General features: G+C 42.1%; 1 protein-coding gene across 1 annotated transcript in view; it reads right to left on the bottom strand.

The window, feature by feature from the left end:
- Window positions 1-19,070, bottom strand: part of LOC124804789 (probable cytochrome P450 6a13) — a 137,655-nt gene that overhangs the window by 70,583 nt on the left and 48,002 nt on the right. The window contains exon 2 of the mRNA XM_047265117.1: window positions 10,129-10,453. Within this exon, the coding sequence (XP_047121073.1) occupies window positions 10,129-10,453 (325 nt within the window). The remainder of the gene's footprint in view (window positions 1-10,128; window positions 10,454-19,070) is intronic.

Genomic DNA, 19,070 nt, shown 5'->3' with positions numbered 1-19,070 from the left:
TGATACGTCTGCAAAAGACGCTCACAGGTGACACATACGTAAGCATCCTGTCTGATCACATGCATCCATCCATGACCATTGTGCATTCCGACGGACTTTGGCAACTCCAGCAGACAATGCGACACCCCACACGTCCAGAATTGCTGCAGAGTAGCTCCAGGAACACTTCCGCTGGTCGCCAAATACCCCAGACGTGAACATTATTGACCATATCTGGAATTCCTTGCAATATGCTGTTCAGAAGAAATCTGCACCACCTTCGTACTCTTTCTGATTTATGGACAGCGCTACTGCATTCATTGTGTCAGTTCCCCCCAGCACAGTTTCGGACATTAGTCGAGTCCATGCCACGTCGTGTTGCGGCACTTCTGCGTGCTCGCAGGGCCCTACACGGTTTTAGGAAGGCGTACCAGTTTCTTTGGCTCTTCAGTGTATTATGTCTACATATTCACATGTTTGGCAAATAGGCTCCTTGAATGGTATTACAGGTTACTGTTCCTAGCTGGGTTCATTGTGGTGAGTCCATAAACTATCGGAAAGTTTGATGTTGGTGGTCACCCTCGAACCCCGCCATCAATGTGACTGATTTCAGTGTGTGTATTTCCATCCAACCGCCATAACTTCAACGCTGGCCGCTACGCACCTACCGGCGGAATACACACCACAGCCGTTGTAATAAGGTAAAATGTCCATGTAGTGACAAGTTCACCTCTCATGAATACCCGTCGCAATCAAGCCAGACAATGGTGAGGGCAATGGCTCTCATAAAATCAAGGACCGCAATGGTGAGAGGCCAAGGGACTCACCGATATAAAGCATCCCGATGGAGTCAGAAAACTGTTACATCAACGTAGTTGTTTCTGGACCAGCTAAACGCAGTTTCTAACCAGAGATTGAAACGGCTAACCGCACTTATTGTACTGTACAATCAAATTGAAAAGACTCAAGCAAAGTTTGAACAATAATGTCAGCTGTTAGAACACAAATACATTTACATCGTAAATGAAACGTAGAATCAAATGCGTCGTTTCTTACAGCTAAAATAGCCACACTTAATATCTATCGATTATGGCGCCATGTGCCACGAACTTAAAACAATGTTTTTAGTGAACAGTAAGTATTTTTTACCCTAAAATCCAAATATGTATGGGAGGTTCCCATTTGAAAAGACGAAGACGACCCCACCCAGGTAGGAGAAGCGATTATCAGGTGGCCAGTTGTAGCAGAGGCAGACGTCCCCTTTGCTAATATTACGTTTTCATCTAGAACATTTTTTCCCTACGATGCCTCGGTTTCAAGGTATTTACATGTCCCAAGACAAACACCATGCATATATCGACAAAGCAATGAGAGACATAACTGTAAAACACATATATTGGTGCCCTCCGCCACACACCGTTGGGTGGCTTGCGGAGTATAAATGTAGATGTAGATACAGTCCTGTGTTGCTTCCTACTACATTTCGGCCATCATCAGTGCCGAAACTCACAATTTTGATACACTCCAACAGACCGCAGTATCCAGCCAGACTGATACAAGCAGCTCAACAAGGCGCTACATAAACAATTATGTTAGATCCCAGTAGACTACAGTGTCCAAACTAACAGAGGCAGTACAACATGGCACAAAGTAGACAGTTTGACTACATTCCGGCAGACCACAATATCCAGACTGACACAAGCAGCACAACACGCCAAAAATTATCAAATTCGCTTTGTGCTATGTTGTATTGCTTGTGTTAAATTTGTTACTGAAGGTTTTCCTGAATGTAGAACTATTTATGGTTTCTGACAGGTATATCTGTCAGCTTCAATGCATTGTTGAAGTATGTATCTTTAAATCTAACTCCTTGTCTTATATGACATGTTTATACCACACATCTCATGATGGGGATATCCCAAAATGCGTAATAACGAGATGTGATTAAAAATTATATTGGTAACCGAGATATCTGTATTTCTATTTAGCGCTGATACTGGTGGCAGGTCTCTTAACAGACTTCTTGACAAAAGTAATAAATAAAGCTTCAGGATTTGTCCTACCTACTTATTCCTTCTTGTGGGATACTTCGATTCAGAACCTTTTCATTACTATCTGAGTTACTCACATAATCTACAGCATTCTTCTGTTGCACCACTTTTCAAATTGTTCTATTCTCTTCTTGTCTGTAGTGTTTATTGTCAATGTTTTACTTCTGTATGAGCTATTTTCCAGGCATATATAGTCACAGAATACTTTATTCAGTGGTGACGTATTTTCCTTCTTCAGGCGAATTTCTTCTGCTATTCCCAATCAACGTTTCATATTCTCAACAATCTAATGTTTGCAGTTAGTTTGGTGTCTGTATAGTAAAGGGTTTCTAAGGATATCATTTCCAAATTTAGTTCAACGAACTTCAGCTGACTGAATAAGATTACACCGCCTCAAATTTTTTTTAGTTGTACTAACGATCTAATTTCGCTGCGAGATTTACAGTCGTTTATAATCACGTAAATTAGAGGTTAGAAGCTAACCTAAATGGCTTTTGTTGTTATATATATATATATATATATATATATATATATATATATATATATATATGTACCGAGCGTTATGTACCTGGGACACTAACGCAAGGCCCGTGCGGTTCTAGGTGCTTCAGTCTGGAGCCGCGTGACCGCTACGGTCGCAGGTTCGAATCTTGCCTCGGGCATGGATGTGTGTGATATCCTTAGGTTAGTTAGGTTTAAGTAGTTTTAAGTTCTAGGGGACTGTTGACCACAGATGTTAACTCCCATAGTGCTCAGAGCCATTTGAACCAACTAACGCAAGGGACTAGTAGTAGACTGTTTAGCTTTCGCAGATGATCTGGCACTTACAAATTGCTCAGTGGAAGTAGCAGTAAAGCAGCTCAATATGTTCAAACTCCAGGTTGCGAAGGTTGTACTTCAATAGTCACTAGAAAAGATAAAAGATCTCACCAACATCAGTGATGCTCACAGTGAACTATAGCTGGAACAAGGTCAAATTGAGAAAGTTGACAGATTCAAGTATCGATGGGAATGGCTGGAACGTAATCTATCAGAAGAAACAGCACTAACAACTCTGATTAACAAGTTACAATTACCATATCGATTAACCAAGTTGCATATCTCGCAATTCCAAACTAAAACACTACCAAACAGTTATCCGCCCTGAATCCCTATGTACCTATGAATGCTTGAATCTGAACAGGAAAGGCTTGACAGATAAACTAGAGATTCAGGAGATGAAGATACTGAGAAAACTTCTGGGACCGATCAAAACAGATGGTGAGTACAGAAGACACTCAAACTAGGAGCTACACAGTCATACTCAGAAAATCACAGATGTATCCAGGAAGCGACGTCTCGCTTTCTACGGACATATCACAAGGATGGACCAAACAAGACTGACCAACCGACTTCTCAACTACTGAAAAAGCAGGAAGTCCGTGACACCATGGTAGACATAAATCAAAAAAAGACATTCAGGAACTGAACATAACTGAAATTGACATTAGAAATCGAGCATTTCCCAGATGGATACTAAAAGATAAGAGGTATCAGAACAGATCGCCCGGTAAACAGACCGGTGCCCTTTGGACAAAGGAGAGAAAGGAGAAACATAACCAGAGAATGAGAGATTACTGGGCAAACATCAAGTCCCCATCCAGGCTGAAAAGTTGAATATCGTGGTCCTTAGCTGGCCTATTCGAAAGAAGAAGAAGTGTAAGTGTTCATGTGCAGAACTAAGTAAGTTATTAGGTAGTTTGCGAGAAGTTAGTACCTAGAAAGAAACTAATGCCATTTTTCATTCTGAACGCTATGTAGCCACAGGAAAAGAAAATTTTAATGTAAATGGTGATTTGTTGGCTGCATATACATGTAGATCCAATATGGACCAAGGACGAGGTATCACATTTAAAAAATTAGATATAAATACGAAAATGTTCGAGTATGCAAATTTTGTATAAATCAATTTCAGTCGCTTTTCCGAAATTTAATAATTGCGATTATTGCAGTAACAATAGATAGTAGACGGAAGACTGGGTAATCGGAAATATTTCATCAAAAATTTTGAAGAATTATTGTTTTGTCTGTCAGGTGGAAGGAATGGATTATTATTTTTTGGTGATTTTAACGTAAATTTCTTGAAGGAATCTGGCATGTAACGTGGCACTCTTAGCCACTCGTAAGTCAATCACAAATTTTCCCACCCGAGTTGCTGCAGATGTCTTATTATATAATGTATTCATTCAATAAGCAGAAGTTATGGAGAAACATGTCGTTGAAGTGGTAAACAGATTGTTAGGCATGAATCACAGTTAGTTAAATTGCATAACTTAGCTCCACATGCAGTTCAGAAAAATCTAAGAGAATAGTAAGTGTGATTGATGGCAAAATTACTGAAGAATTTAAAGAAAGTTTAAAAATTGTGAACTGTGATGAACTTTAAAATGAGCTCTAAATTCAATATAATAGTTTTTATCCATTTTTGAAAGTAGTTTTCCTAAAAAGATAATGAATTATAGTGATGGCAAGTCATTATAGAAATCTTGGATTATTGCTGGAACCCCTCACAACAGTAAAACACTTATACAAAGCATTCACAACAACTGTCTTACTAAAAACAGTACAGTAGCATATTAAAAGATGATGTGAAAAACCCAGAGAATGAAAACCTTGTCTGAAATTGACATAACAGATAATAAAACCAAATAAGTATGGCATATTGTTAATATGTAGACAGCCAGAAAGGATGACATTATTTCTTAAATAGAATGGGAGCATTGTAAAAGGCAGTTCATGTGCTGCAGCCATCTTTAATAATTATTTTTTAAAAAAGAAGGTGAGACAGGTGCCACCAATCGTTTGGAAGAGAAAGCAAAACAGTATGCTGAAGATGCAGTACAGAGCACATTTAGTGAAATAAAAATTAAACATTCATCCCCATGTGAAGTAAGAAAGACCATCATAGCTGTAAAAAGTAAGAGTTAGTATCGGTTTGATAACGTCTCCAGTAAAACAATGGTATTTTTGAGTCTGTAATTTAAAATGTTCTTAGTCACTTCCATAACTCATCATTATCTCGGGATGAGCACATAATAAATTTTTAAAAGACAATATGACACCAGCTGGAATCTTCTGTGATTTACCGAAGGTAACTGATTGTGTCAATCATAATATAGTATTAGAGAAGTTAAGTATTTATGAAATACATAGTTCAGCAAATGTCTCGTTTAGTTCTTCTTTTAAGAAACAGAATGCGGAAAATTACCTCGGGCTGTTCAAGTAATACAAATAGGAACGCCAAATCATCTGCATGGGGAGATAATGGAATGGATGTCCCACAGGGTTCGATCGTTGACCCACTACTGTTATTGCTTTATGTTAATGACCTGTCAATTTATTTCAGCCAGGAGACAGATTCGTCCTGTTTGCAGATAATACAAAGATTGCTGTGAAGGTAAGCAAAGACCCCCCAAAAGATAAATAAGTAAACGATGTTTTCTGAAAGTATCTGAATGGTTTCAAACAAACAGGTCACTTTCCCTTTTAACCAGGCTTTACCTCTCAACGATGTGAGGAGTCTCAGAAACTATACGTTGTTTGGATTCCGCGTTTCTTTTCCACATTTGGATAACTAGCCTAGATCAGGGGCACACAAGTCACCGAAGAGGAGCCTGATTGAAAGACCACGCCGCTTAGCCAAACGGAATTATTATTATTATTGTTATTGTTATTAATAATATTGTTACTATATTATTGTTGTAACGGTGACCGGAACGGTCGCGGGGTTGTAGTGACGGAAACAAGGCGGGACCCGCGGAGCGGCCTGCGAACAACAACACAACGGGAGAGGACGGACACGAGAAACGAAGGACCTTACGACACAAAACAAGAGCAGACAACACAGTCACGAACCAAACAAGACTACCACGTCCATTTGTAAAGAAAACAGGAAGTCAATACGCTGTCTAATGCGAGGCGATATGTCCTGAGACGTACGCAAGGCTAGACTGGCAGGCTGAGCTTCTTTTTTTTCTTTATTGTTATTTTCAAACCCGTACAGACAGGCAGACTTTCAGCAGCATGTTACGCCGCTCTTCAGCCATAGAATAGAGAAATAAACAACAGAAAGAATACACATAAGTGACATAACGGTGGGTGATAAAACAGTAGACACATAAAGACAAACACGGAGCCGTTCACACTCGACGATAATCCACACTGCAAACTGTCGACACGACGCACAAACACTGAAGATGGCGATGGCACAGGTGAACGATGGAGTGTGACAGTGATACTGAACACTAAACACGACGGCACACACGAGACACTGATGGCGACGATCTCCGGCGCACGAATGTCCACGTAGCGTGTTCGAGTCCGGGGACCTGCCAAGAGGGTAAAGGCTGAGCGACAAGCAGGCGCTTAAGTACTCGATCGGGGACGCCGCTATTGGCCCCTGCAACCACGTGTTCCACTGTGTCGCCCTCACTCTAAATACGGGCCAGGAGGCGCGCGCCGCCACAGCTTACAGCGCGATGGTGCAGAGACCTCTAGGGGTCTTCGATGTCCATGACGTCTGGCGGGGATTCAAATTCCGCGGCGCGCGGTACCAGAATTATCACTACAGGGCTATTACAAATGATTGAAGCGATTTCATAAATTCACTGTAGCTCCATTCATTGACATATGGTCACGACACACTACAGATACGTAGAAATACTCATAAAGTCTTGTTCGGCTGAAGCCGCACTTCAGGTTTCTGCCGCCAGAGTGCTCGAGAGCGCAGTGAGACAAAATGGCGACAGGAGCCGAGAAAGCGTATGCTGTGCTTGAAATGCACTCATATCAGTCAGTCATAACAGTGCAACGACACTTCAGGACGAAGTTCAACAAAGATCCACCAACTGCTAACTCCATTCGGCGATGGTATGCGCAGTTTAAAGCTTCTGGATGCCTCTGTAAGGGAAATCAACGGGTCGGCCTGTAGTGAGCGAAGAAACGGTTGAACGCGTGCGGGCAAGTTTCACGCGTAGCCCGCGGAAGTCGACGAATAAAGCAAGCAGGGAGCTAAACGTACCACAGCCGATGGTTTGGAAATTCTTACGGAAAAGGCTAAAGCAGAGGCCTTACCGTTTACAATTGCTACAAGCCCTGACACCCGATGACAAAGTCAAACGCTTTGAATTTGCGGTTGCAACAGCTCATGGAAGAGGATGCGTTCAGTGCGAAACTTGTTTTCAGTGATGAAGCAACATTTTTTCTTAATGGTGAAGTGAACAGATACAATATGCGAATCTGGGCGGTAGAGAATCCTCACGCATTCGTGCAGCAAATTCGCAATTCACTAAAAGTTAACGTGTTTTGTGCAATCACACGATTTAAAGTTTACGGCCCCTTTTTCTTCTGCGAAAAAAACGTTACAGGACACGTGTATCTGGACATGCTGGAAAATTGGCTCATGCCACAACTGGATACCGACAGCGCCGACTTCATCTTTCAACAGGATGGTACTCCACCGCACTTCCATCATGATGTTCGGCATTTCTTAAACAGGAGATTGGAAAACCGATGGATCGGTCGTGGTGGAGATCATGATCAGCAATTCATGTCATGACCTCCACGCTCTCCCGACTTAACCCCATGCGATTTCTTTCTGTGGGGTTATGTGAAAGATTCAGTGTTTAAACCTCCTCTACCAAGAAACGTGCCAGAACTGCGAGCTCGCATCAACGAACTCATTGATAGGGACATGCTGCGCCGAGTGTGGGAGGAACTTGATCATCGGCTTGATGTCTGCCGAATCGCTAAAGGGACACATATCGAACATTTGTGAATGCCTAAAAAAACTTTTTGAGTTTTTGTATGTGTGTGCAAAGCATTGTGAAAGTATCTCAAATAATAAAGTTATTGTAGAGCTGTGAAATCGCTTCAATCATTTGTAATAACCCTGTATATATTAACATTGTTACTTATTTATTATTCGCTAATAAAATTTATTATCAACAATCCATGTAAGTCTGAGAGTAATGGAGATATTGACAAGTACAAAACTAAAAGAAAATGTGATATCAATTGTCTTTAATGAGTCTAACTACGGCAAAGAAAGCAGGAAAGTATGCAGCTGTAACACTCTTTCAGAGTCTACCCAAGGAAATAAAATGTCTGACTGGAGGAACAAGTGTTTCTAAATTTAAAGAGATTTCTCTGTAACAGTTCCTTGTATGGCATAGCGGAATGTTTTGGAAGAGATAATTAGTCATTTTTAAAGAAAAAATCTGCCTGGTCACAGCACAAGTACTATTTTTTAGTCATATTTCAGTGGTCTATGTTGCTTCTGCTGACACGTCGCACATCATACCATTTATCTTGAATTTGATTTATGTAACATGTAGCTAACCATCCGTTCCTGTTACATGATTCAGGCCCTATGTGCCCTCTGACAGCTTCTGTACAGACAGAGAGTATCGCTTGTTGTTACTGTTGACTGGAAATTCCGACGGTCACTCACCTGCTTAATCGGAATGCGTTTCCTTCCTCTGCACACAGTGGACATATTCCGTGCAGTGTGTGAGAGCGGTATCTCGAATGGATATGTTGAATGTGGGTGACGGTGTTGTTATTGTGTGATGTGAAGCTCGTGTGGTACAACCACGGAAGGAGGAAGAGAGTCAAACCTGCAGCCGGCGACCGGCGTATTTTTCTGGGTGGTTCGCCTGCCTGAATGCCCCTATGCAACGAACGGTTCACCATAAAAAGTGTCACAGGATCTCAGTTCATCAGACTATGTGGAGAAGCTACGTTTTTGATAGAAATGTCTGTTGGAAGACGTGTGGCTATACTGTTGTTACGACTTACCTTAGAAGAAAGATTAAGGAAAGTCAAACCTACGTTTCTAGCATTTGTAGACTTAGAGAAAGCTTTTGACAATGTTGACTGGAATACTCTCTTTCAAATTCTAAAGGTGGCAGGGGTAAAATACAGGGAGCGAAAGGCTATTTACAATTTGTACAGAAACCAGATGGCAGTTATATGAATCGAGGGGCATGAAATGCAAGCAGTGGTTGGGAAGGGAGTGAGACAGGGTTGTAGCCTCTCCCCAATGTTATTCAATCTGTGTATTGAACAAGCAGTAAAGGAAACCAAAGAAAAATTCGGAGTAGGTATTAAAATCCATGGAGAAGAAATAAAAACTTCCAGGTTCGCCGCTGACATTGTAATTCTGTCAGTGACAGCAAAGGACTTGGAAGAGCAGTTGAAAGGAATGGACAGTGTCTTGAAAGGATGATATAAGATGAACATCAACGAAAGCAAAACGAGGATAATGGAATGTAGTCAAATTAAGTCGGGTGATGCTGAGGGAATAAGATTAGGAAATGAGACACTTAAAGTAGTAAAGAAGTTTTGCTATTTGGGGAGCAAAATAACTGATAATGGTCGAAGTAGAGAGGATATAAACTGTAGACTGGCAATTGCAAGGAAAGCGTTTCTGAAGAAGAGAAATTTGTTAACATCGAGTATACATTTAAGTGTCAGGAAGTCGTTTCTGAAAGTATATGTATGGAGTGTAGCTACGTATGGAAGTGAAACGTGGACGATAAATAGTTTGGACAGGAAGAGAATAGAAGCTTTCGAAATGTGATGCTGCAGAAGAATGCTGAAGATTATATGGGTAGGTCGCATAACTAATGAGGAGGTATTGAATAGAATTGGGGAGAAGAGGAGTTTGTGGCACAACTTGACTAGAAGAAAGGATCGATTGGTAGGACATGTTGTGAGGCATCAAGGGATCACAAATTTAGCATTGGAGGGCAGTGTGGAGGGTAAAAATCGTAGAGGGAGACCAAGAGATGAATACACTAAACAGATTCAGAAGGATGTAGGTTGCAGTAGGTACTGGGAGATGAATAAACTTGCACAGGATAGGGTACAGCTGCATGAAACCAGTCTCAGGATTGAAGACCACAACAATGAACAATAACATGTCTGTTGATCAGGGACCTTATAACACCAACTGTTTTCCTCTTATTGATCTCTCACTGGTGACGGAAATTTCTTTCGCAGTCACGATTTCAGCGGGCTACCTCCGAGTCGAGCGACAGCCGTTGTGCCGACTTACCATACCACTAATACGCCGGAACTGCGAGTGAGGGTCGTCGATGGCTCCGCACTCTATGCCGAAGGCGCTCATGCCGATGACGTCGGTGGTGAAGGACGCGAGCAGGTCCTTGAGGTCGAAGTCGCGGCTGGTGCGGCCCTGCAGGGCCTCCTGCACGAAGAGCTGCAGGCGGTCGCAGCAGAGCCGCACCAGGCAGAAGTCGCGCCGGCAGGAGCTGACGGAGAAGGCGGCCGACATGCGGGGACGCATCTCCCTCCAGAGCGTGGCGCCCATGCTGAACAGGTGTTGGCCCAGCGGGTCCACTTCCACGCTCTCCTGACTGAACCTGCGGTGTGTAAGCCATTGCACATTTTTTGCACTCTTACAGTTAAAGTGGCAACATAATGAAATCGGCATGCATCAAAAGTCATCAGAGTAAAGTAGTAAAAGAAATCAAAGAAAAATTTGGAAATTCGAAAATATAATTGAAGTACAAAGTGAAGGGTTGAAACGACATTGAACTCTGTCAGAGAAGACAATGGACACGAAAAATTAGATGAACGGGCGATCGAAGTCGACAGTGTGTTGAAAAATTAAAGCAGAGGAAGCGAGACGTTTACGTCACATGAACTTGAAAGACGTACACATCGCCGGCGATGGGCGAGGCATGACAGAATCTCTGACCAGAGAGTAGTTAATCGTTATCTGTTGCTAGTCTGCGCTTGACCGCGCGAGTCGACAGTAGTAGTAGTCAGTCCGTGCTAGTCGGAGGGAGTCGGCATGCGTCGGCTGTGTGCTCTGCTCGCGACTCTGGTCAGGACTCTGGTGGATGAGTATTGTTGTAGAAGGTAAAGAAGCAGCCTTGTGCATATTTAATAATGTATGTTAATTGTAATTTAATTTGTTCAAAGAAATGCCCCAATAATAATTTTTATAATATAAAGCAACTCTTTTAAAGAAAAGCATTCATTTCAATTTAAAGAATTTCCAATGCATTATCATTGCATCCAATAATCAAAAATAAATATATGCCAGCATTGCACGAAGCTGTGTCGAAAAATGACTAATTTTAGAGCAGATATAATTGCAGTTTTATTGAGGTAAGAATTTTTGCTTTTTTATTCAGAATACAGGGCCGAAGGTCAGCACTGCTGTCCTTATAAAATTTATCAGGTTACAGAAACTTTTTTATTATTTTTGATGTTTAGGAATTTTTCTATTTCGAACTTGACATTAAATGAAAAAGGAATTTTGTGGGAATATTAAGTGTGAATGCATTCTTTGCATAGAGACTATAAGTCGGAGCCAATTTTGTTCAGAGGTTACATTAAGATCAGTTTTGTTCAGAGGTTACAATATAAGAAGGATTCATTTAATTATTAATTTTGTAGGGAGTTTACACTTGGCTCATTTACATTTTCATTGTCATTTTTCTTTGCGGGGAGGTTACAAACTCCATACACGAAAACATAAAGTTTACCATGGAGATAGAGAAAGATGCCATTTTTAGACGTCTTGGTGCGACGGAAGAGTGATGGCACACTTGGTCATTCGGTGTACAGAAAGCCCACTGATACAGACCTGTATCTACAAGCTACTAGTTGCCACCATCCAGCACAAACAATGAGCGTTCTCAAAACCTTGATCCACGGTGCCCATGCTATCTCTAACGCCGTCAGTCTTCAAAAGCAACTGGAACACCTGCAAAAAGTATTTTTGAAGAATTGCTTTTCACCTAGGCAAGTGAACAGAGTGATGAAGACCTACAAACGACGGAACAAGGAAGAGGAAGAGGCCTTCAGGTCGACTGTTTATCTACCATTTATTGGGAATATTTCTTAACAGATAGGCAGAATATTGACAATCAAATGAGAGTCATCTTTCGCCCTCCTTCCAAAATTTCATCACTGGTGGGGTCCGTTAAAGACGACCTGGGCCTGCGTAAACCAGGTGTTTACAAAATTCCGTGTGAATGCGGTAAATCGTATATAGGGCAAACAACATTAACTGTGCAGGAACGCATTGTGGAACACCAACGGCATACTCGCCTTCTCCAACCCACCAAGTCTGCACTCGCCGAACATAGTATTTCCACAGACCGTTCCATGAATTACAACGACACAAAAATTTTGGCCCATACATCAATCTTTTGGAGCTCGATTATCAATGAATCTGTCGAAATAAGAGTGCCTGATAACGAGATTCTCATCAATCGAGATAGCGGTTATCAGCTAAACTCTACTTGCAGTCCTGTTATAGAGAAACTTCGTAGTCGACGTAGTTATCTGCATAAAGATGGAAATCGACCTGATATCGATACGCCAGGCTTTCGCAGTGGAGGGCCGAGGCGCAGCGCACGGAGCCGTTATGAACGCGCACGCTGGGCAGTGCATGCGCAATGTCACCTCAGTATGGCTTTAAATAGCGGAGCGCAGCGCGTACTCGCGAGTACTATTACAGTGGCACTCACCTGAAGATGGCCAGAAGACTCTGCGCCGAAATATCGTGGCAGGACGTTACTGATATCTGGCAGTTCTCCCGTGTTTTTATGGAACAATCGGTACGCCGGGAAAGCTTTAAACATCACAGTTTTTACGTAGTTTTACGTTTCCTTCGTTATGCATAAGTAGTAACAGTTAACGTTCAAGCACATTGGCTAAGATTATGTAAGACCAAGGAGAAACTAAATCGCGGAGACGTAACACGTCATACGTGACGAGAATGTTCTTTCATAATTGACACGTAAGTGACGAAACAATGCAGATTCTTTCATTAGCATTCGCATTCTCATTCGCAATAGCCTCGCATCCTTTTGGTGATTTGAATCTGACTGCTGTTCATTGCAGAATTAATGTAAGTGTATGTTGAAAATATAATTTTAAGGAAAAGCGTTATTCAAAATCGTCTGCATTATTTATGGAACTCCAGACATAACATAATTTCAAAAATATTGTGAGACAGGTGGTATGTATTAAAGACAAGGTTTTTGCGGTAAAGTTTTGAGTCGGCTTCACCGACATTTAACCATACCGCACACCTGAAAAAGCAAACTGCAATTTTCGACTTGCCTTAAAAAAATTCGTTGATTTTCCTGATAGGCGGCAGGGTGAAATATTTTCAGTGATCTTGTTCAAACCCCACAATCCAAAATCACAGAGAACTTTGATTTGGAGTGGACCTGTTTCATGAAAGACATTATTTAACATAAATTCTGAAATATTACAATATCTTATCTGATTAGCATTTCATACGAGGGAAAATTTTCTTGATAACAACTTATGAACCAAAGATATAGAATGGTAAAATTCCAGCTTTTTAAATGCAGTCGTACTCTCCCACCACGTACGATATTTAATCGTAAGAAGTAAAGTTAAAAAAATGTATATTTTTATTTTTTTGTATTTTTTAGAGAAGTTTTTTAAACGTATTTATCTGGAGTATCGATGAAGCATTAGCCACATTGTTCACAGAGAATGCTCGTCCACACAGATCAGAAATGAACAAGGTTACTATGATGGTACAAGACTGCTGGAGCATCAATGGTAAGATCCCAGAGCTAGAATCGGTTTCTAGAGGTGTTGAAGCCCAGATACCATCAGGAACAGAAATTTGGTTGAAATCGGAAGTGAATAGCAACGACAGTCTAAATGTAGACGTAAATATTTATCGTACTTATAGATTAGACGCCAAACGTCGCGGCGTAATAATTGCAGTAAGAAATTCGATAATACAGGGGTGTTTCAGATGTGATGGTCAATTTTCAGGGCTATGACAGCAATGACCATTCGAAACAAAAAAGGTGAAGTAAACACGGGCTCTAAAACGCACACCTTAAGAGCTATGAGCAACTCTTCGATACTGTGAAACAGATCTCTTCTACTGCAAGCTCTTTTCTCTTTGCTTTCAATGTTTTGGGACATGGTAGTGCAGACCAAGAAAGGAAAAAAATTCCGGTAAATATGTGCTCTAAAATACATACCTAAAAGGCTATGAGCACTTGTTCATTAAAAGAGTTGTGTTTCAAAGTGCCGAAGATGAACAGGTGCTCATAGCTCTTAATGTATGCATTTTAGAGCACGTATTTACCAGACATTTTTCTCGTGTTTTGGTCCATACTATCACTTACCAAAATATGGAAAGCGACGAGCTTGCAGTAGAAGAGATTTGTCTCACACTGTCGAAGATCAAGAAATGGTTACAGCTGTTAATGTATGCGTTCTGGAGCCCATGTTTACTTGAACTTTTTGTTTCGAGGGATCATTCCTGTCACATCCCTTAATATTGACCATCACTTGTGAAGCACGCTGTATTCTGAAGCTATCGTGGATTCCGAATATGAATTTAAGCTGGGTGAAGTTTAGTTCGAAGATCTGTCAAAATGGTAATCGAATGCTTTCATAGACCGCCTGCGTCAGCAGATGTAGTGGTACAGCTATACAGAGGGAACTAGCAGAATTTAGTGAATAAATTTCCTGAACATGCTGTTGTAACAGCGGGCGACTTAAGCTTGCAAGGTAGACAGTGGAAGTGTCATGCTCTCAATACTGGTGCCACAGACAGGTATTCGTATGATATTTTTCTGAATGTCTTGTCAGATATCTATTTCGAGCAGACAGAGAACAACCTCATGATGTTAACGTCTTAGAAGTCCTTCCTACAAACAGATCTGAAGTTTACGAATCAGTTAACTCAGAGCATGATATCAGTGATTATAAAGCTGTGACAGTTACAACGACTACAGGTTTTACAAGAGATGTTACGAAAGGTTTAAAAATATTTTTGCTTAACGAGAATGACAGGACAGAAATTGCTAGTTATCTATGTAATCAATGTCAAATTTGCAGAGCTGAGCACGAAGATGTAGAGAAGAAATGGAAAATATTCAATAGCATCTTTTAATATGCCTTAGGCAAATATGTACCGAGAAAGGTCTTAAGGGACGGAAAGACCCACCGTAGTTAATAACTTTGTTAGGAAACTCCTACGCAAACAAAGACAGCTTCAGCACAGGTTCAAGAGAAGTCAAAACCTAGTTAACAAACGAAAACTGAACGAAGCGAAAATGAGTGTAAGGATAGCAACGTGAGGAGCATTTAAAGACTCTGAAAGTAAAATTTTGACGAACGACGTGACTAAACACGCTAAGAGGTTCTGATCTCACGAAAAATCGGTAAGCTGTTCGAACTCCTGTGTTGTCATTCAGCGATCATACTGGTATCAAAACGCAAGATCGAAATACTGATTTCGGTCTTTCGCAGATGCTCCAAAGCGGAAGACCTCAATAAGGTGTCTCCTTTCAGTCGTAGGACAAATATAGAAATGGCAGTTATTGAGATAAGTAATTGCGGGATAAGAAAGCAACTATGATCGCTCAGTAGTGGACAGCCATAAAGGTCTGATGATATACCTGTAAGGTTCTACAGATATTGTGCAAACGAATATCTTTCCTTACTAGCAGTGGTTTATCATAGGTCGCTCGAGCAACGAAGGGCTGCTAGCGACTGGGAGAAAGAGCAGGTCATTCACATTTTGGATAATTTTCGTTGGACTGATGCACTTAATTATGCGCCTATATCTCTGACGTAAATCTGTTGTAAAAATATGGAACATGTTTTATATTCACGTATTATGACATTTGTGGAGAAAGAAAGTTACGTACGTAAAAATTAATATGGATTCCGCAAACAGAGATCCTTCGAAATACAGCTCGCTCTGTTCCTCCATGTGATCCGTTGTCCTATAGATATCAGTGCTATGGTTGACATCTTGTTCCTGTACTTCCAGAAGCCATTTATTACGGTTTCGGGGTGTCGTTTAGTGAAAGAAATACGAGCTGGCCGAGTGTCTGGCCATATTTGCGACCATATTCAAGAGTCTCTTGCAGCGAAAATCCATCACGTCGCTCTTAACGGAACAAAATCGACTGATATAAAGGTAATTTCCAGAGTGCTCCTAGAAAGTGTGATATGATGGTTACTGTGCATTTTCAACTTCTCGCGGCGTAATGAATAATCCATTAAATTTCGGGCATGCAGCCGCGCAAATAAAATTTCTTCTACTGATATTTCGGCCGCGTATCGTCCGGCCATCTTCAGAGCGAGTCACAAGACTGATGACAAGGTGCCAAGCGCGGCCTTATATGCTCCACCGCGGCGGTACTGCGCATGCGGGTCACAGATGCTGCGCCGCCTGTGGCGAAAGCGTACGGACGTTCGATGTGCTTATCGATGTTTGATCGGCGGCGATGACACGGTGACGACTTCTCTGCAATTTAATTAGTCCAAGAGCCGGATTCCATGCATGGAATCCGGCTCTTGGACTAATTAAATTGCAGAGAAGTCGTCACCGTGTCATCGCCGCCGATCAAACATCGATAAGCACATCGAACGTCCGTACGCTTTCGCCACAGGCGGCGCAGCATCTGTGACCCGCATGCGCAGTACCGCCGCGGTGGAGCATATAAGGCCGCGCTTGGCACCTTGTCATCTCCTCTGTTACGCCCATCCCGCCTGGATCTCCGCCCCCCCTTCCTTTTATAAATCCCTCCAAATCCTTGAACGCCATGCTCTCCGCCTTGCCTATCGCATCCGTCTCCCTTCCCCCACGCGGATCCTGTATGACCTTATCCCCTTCCCCCACCTCCTCCTCTTCCTCGAAAGGATACGAATCCTATACACCTCCCGTAAACTCGATCCTCCTCACCCGCTAGTCTCCCCGATCCTCTCCCACCCCCGCCCGCTGCCACGCCTGTACTCCCACGTCCCACCCGGTCTCCATCTCTCCACCCTCCTTACCCTCTCCCAAGGTGGTTTCCGCCAGCTCCCCCTCCCTGATGATGTCCTCCTCCCCTGCATCTACCCCTCCTATCAACTTTGATCCTCCCCCCCCTCCTGTGTCCTTTCCTTCAGGCACCCTCCCTCCCCCCCTTTTCCCTTCCCTTCTCTTTCCTTTCCCCCCTCCCTCCTACCCTCTCCTCCGGGCTTCACTCCCCCTACCTCCCTCCCCCTCTCTCCTTTGCCCATGGCATCTCTGCTCTCCCCTCTCCCATTTCCCCTTCCTCCTCCTCCACCTCCTCTCTTGGCAGGTCCCCGGACTCGTACACGCTGAGTGGACATTCGCGCGCCGGAGATCGTCGCCATCAGTGTCTCGTGAGTGCCGTCGTGTTTCGTGTTCAGTGTTCCCGTCATACTCCATCGTTCACCTGTGCCATCGCCATCTTCAGTGTTAGTGCGTCGTGACAACAGTTTGTAGTGAATTTTCGTCAAGTGTGAACGGCTCCGTGTTTGTCTTTATGTGTCTACTGTTTTATTACCCACCGTTATGTCACATTTGTGTATTCTTTCTGTTCTATCTTTATCTCCTCTACGGCTGAAGAGCGGCGTACCATGCTGCTGACAGCCTGCCTGTTTGTACGGGTTTGAAAATAACAATAAAGAAAAAAAAAAAAAACCTTGTCATCAGTCTTGTGACTCGCTCTGAAGATGGCCGGACGATACGCGGCCGAAATATCAGTAGAAGAAATTTTATTTGCGCGGCTGCATGCCCGAAATTTAATGGATTATGATGGTTACTATTTGCAATATATATAAATGATCTAGTTGAAAGCGTCGGATGCTCCACAAGGCTATTTGCAGACAATGTATCTGCGTCCAAGAAAGTAGCAACCCCCCTCAAGACTCTAACAGTTTGCAAAAGGAACAGCTGGTGGTTAATGAACGGTGCAGCGATCGTTAGTTGTCCCTGAACGTCAATAAATGTTACATACTGCGCATACATAGGGGAAGAAAGCCACTACTTTACAATTACGCCATTGATGACAAAGCGCTGGAAACCGTACCTACTATAAAATATCTAGAAGTAGCTGTCCACATGACTTTAAGTTGTAACACCTCCGTTTATTTATCCCGACCTGATCTGATCGAATAGCAGCCCAATAATTATTATTAATGTGACCGTGTACCTAATGGGGCTGGCAATCGGAATTGACTGCTACGGAAGTTGTTACTTTCCAGTTCGTCCTTCTCTATATTGTAATAATGAAATGTCTGGCAACAAGAAAAACACCAACACAGTTTCACTAATTACGAACCTATATTCGCCTCAAAAACACAAAAAGGAGGAGACAGCCACTGCCTTCGTCATACATATCTAATTGCGGCTAATCTCAGCACAGGCTTCTTCATTTCCATTATCATCACACGCTAATCCATCACTTCATCCAACACTGCAATCCAACATTGCAATCCAAGGTTGATGCCGGCGCGGTAGACGCGAAACCAAATATCGGCCCTAGAAATGTCACTAATCACTTTCGTAATAATACTTCTTCACTTTCCCGGTATTATTCTAGTACAAAGGGGTCTAACCACGGCGATGGCGACTCCCTTCTCCGTTAAAACCTTGCGTTTCAACAACTGGCCTCCACACGCCTCTACCCGCAACATGGCACTCGCTCAACTCCACACTCGCTCTCGCAACACGACACAATCGATTGTTCGCCCTATCGACCTGTGCCGCGTGCAAATTTATAGTAAGGGCCTATGTACCCCTTACATCCCCGCCTTCGAAAACTTCTTTGGAGTCTCTGGCGTAAAAGAATCGGCAAAGAAATTAGATATTACTACATCTGAACAAAACACACAGTGTAAATAATTAATGAAAGTACAATTCACCAAATAATCCCTCGACTCCGGTAGTGGGCTGCCTCCACTATAATTTTCTACAAAAGGTTATTACATCTCACAAACATGGCATTGTCCAAATCACAATTTTTTATCAAGCAGCAATAATCCTCTATAGTTCTTATTGAAAGTCACACACAGCATACAATCAAAAATTATTACGTGAACACATGACATATGAGTTATTATATTACAAATTAGTTGTTACAGGTTTCACACCCATTCTCAGGTAATTGTCGATATGAAATATCAAGTTCTAGATATAATACATCAGAAAATACA

This window comes from Schistocerca piceifrons, chromosome 7, assembly GCF_021461385.2.
Source record: "Schistocerca piceifrons isolate TAMUIC-IGC-003096 chromosome 7, iqSchPice1.1, whole genome shotgun sequence".
In the NCBI taxonomy this organism is placed as follows: domain Eukaryota; kingdom Metazoa; phylum Arthropoda; class Insecta; order Orthoptera; family Acrididae; genus Schistocerca; species Schistocerca piceifrons.
Note: the sequence above shows the minus strand (reverse complement) of the source record. Positions and strands in the feature narration are given on the sequence as shown.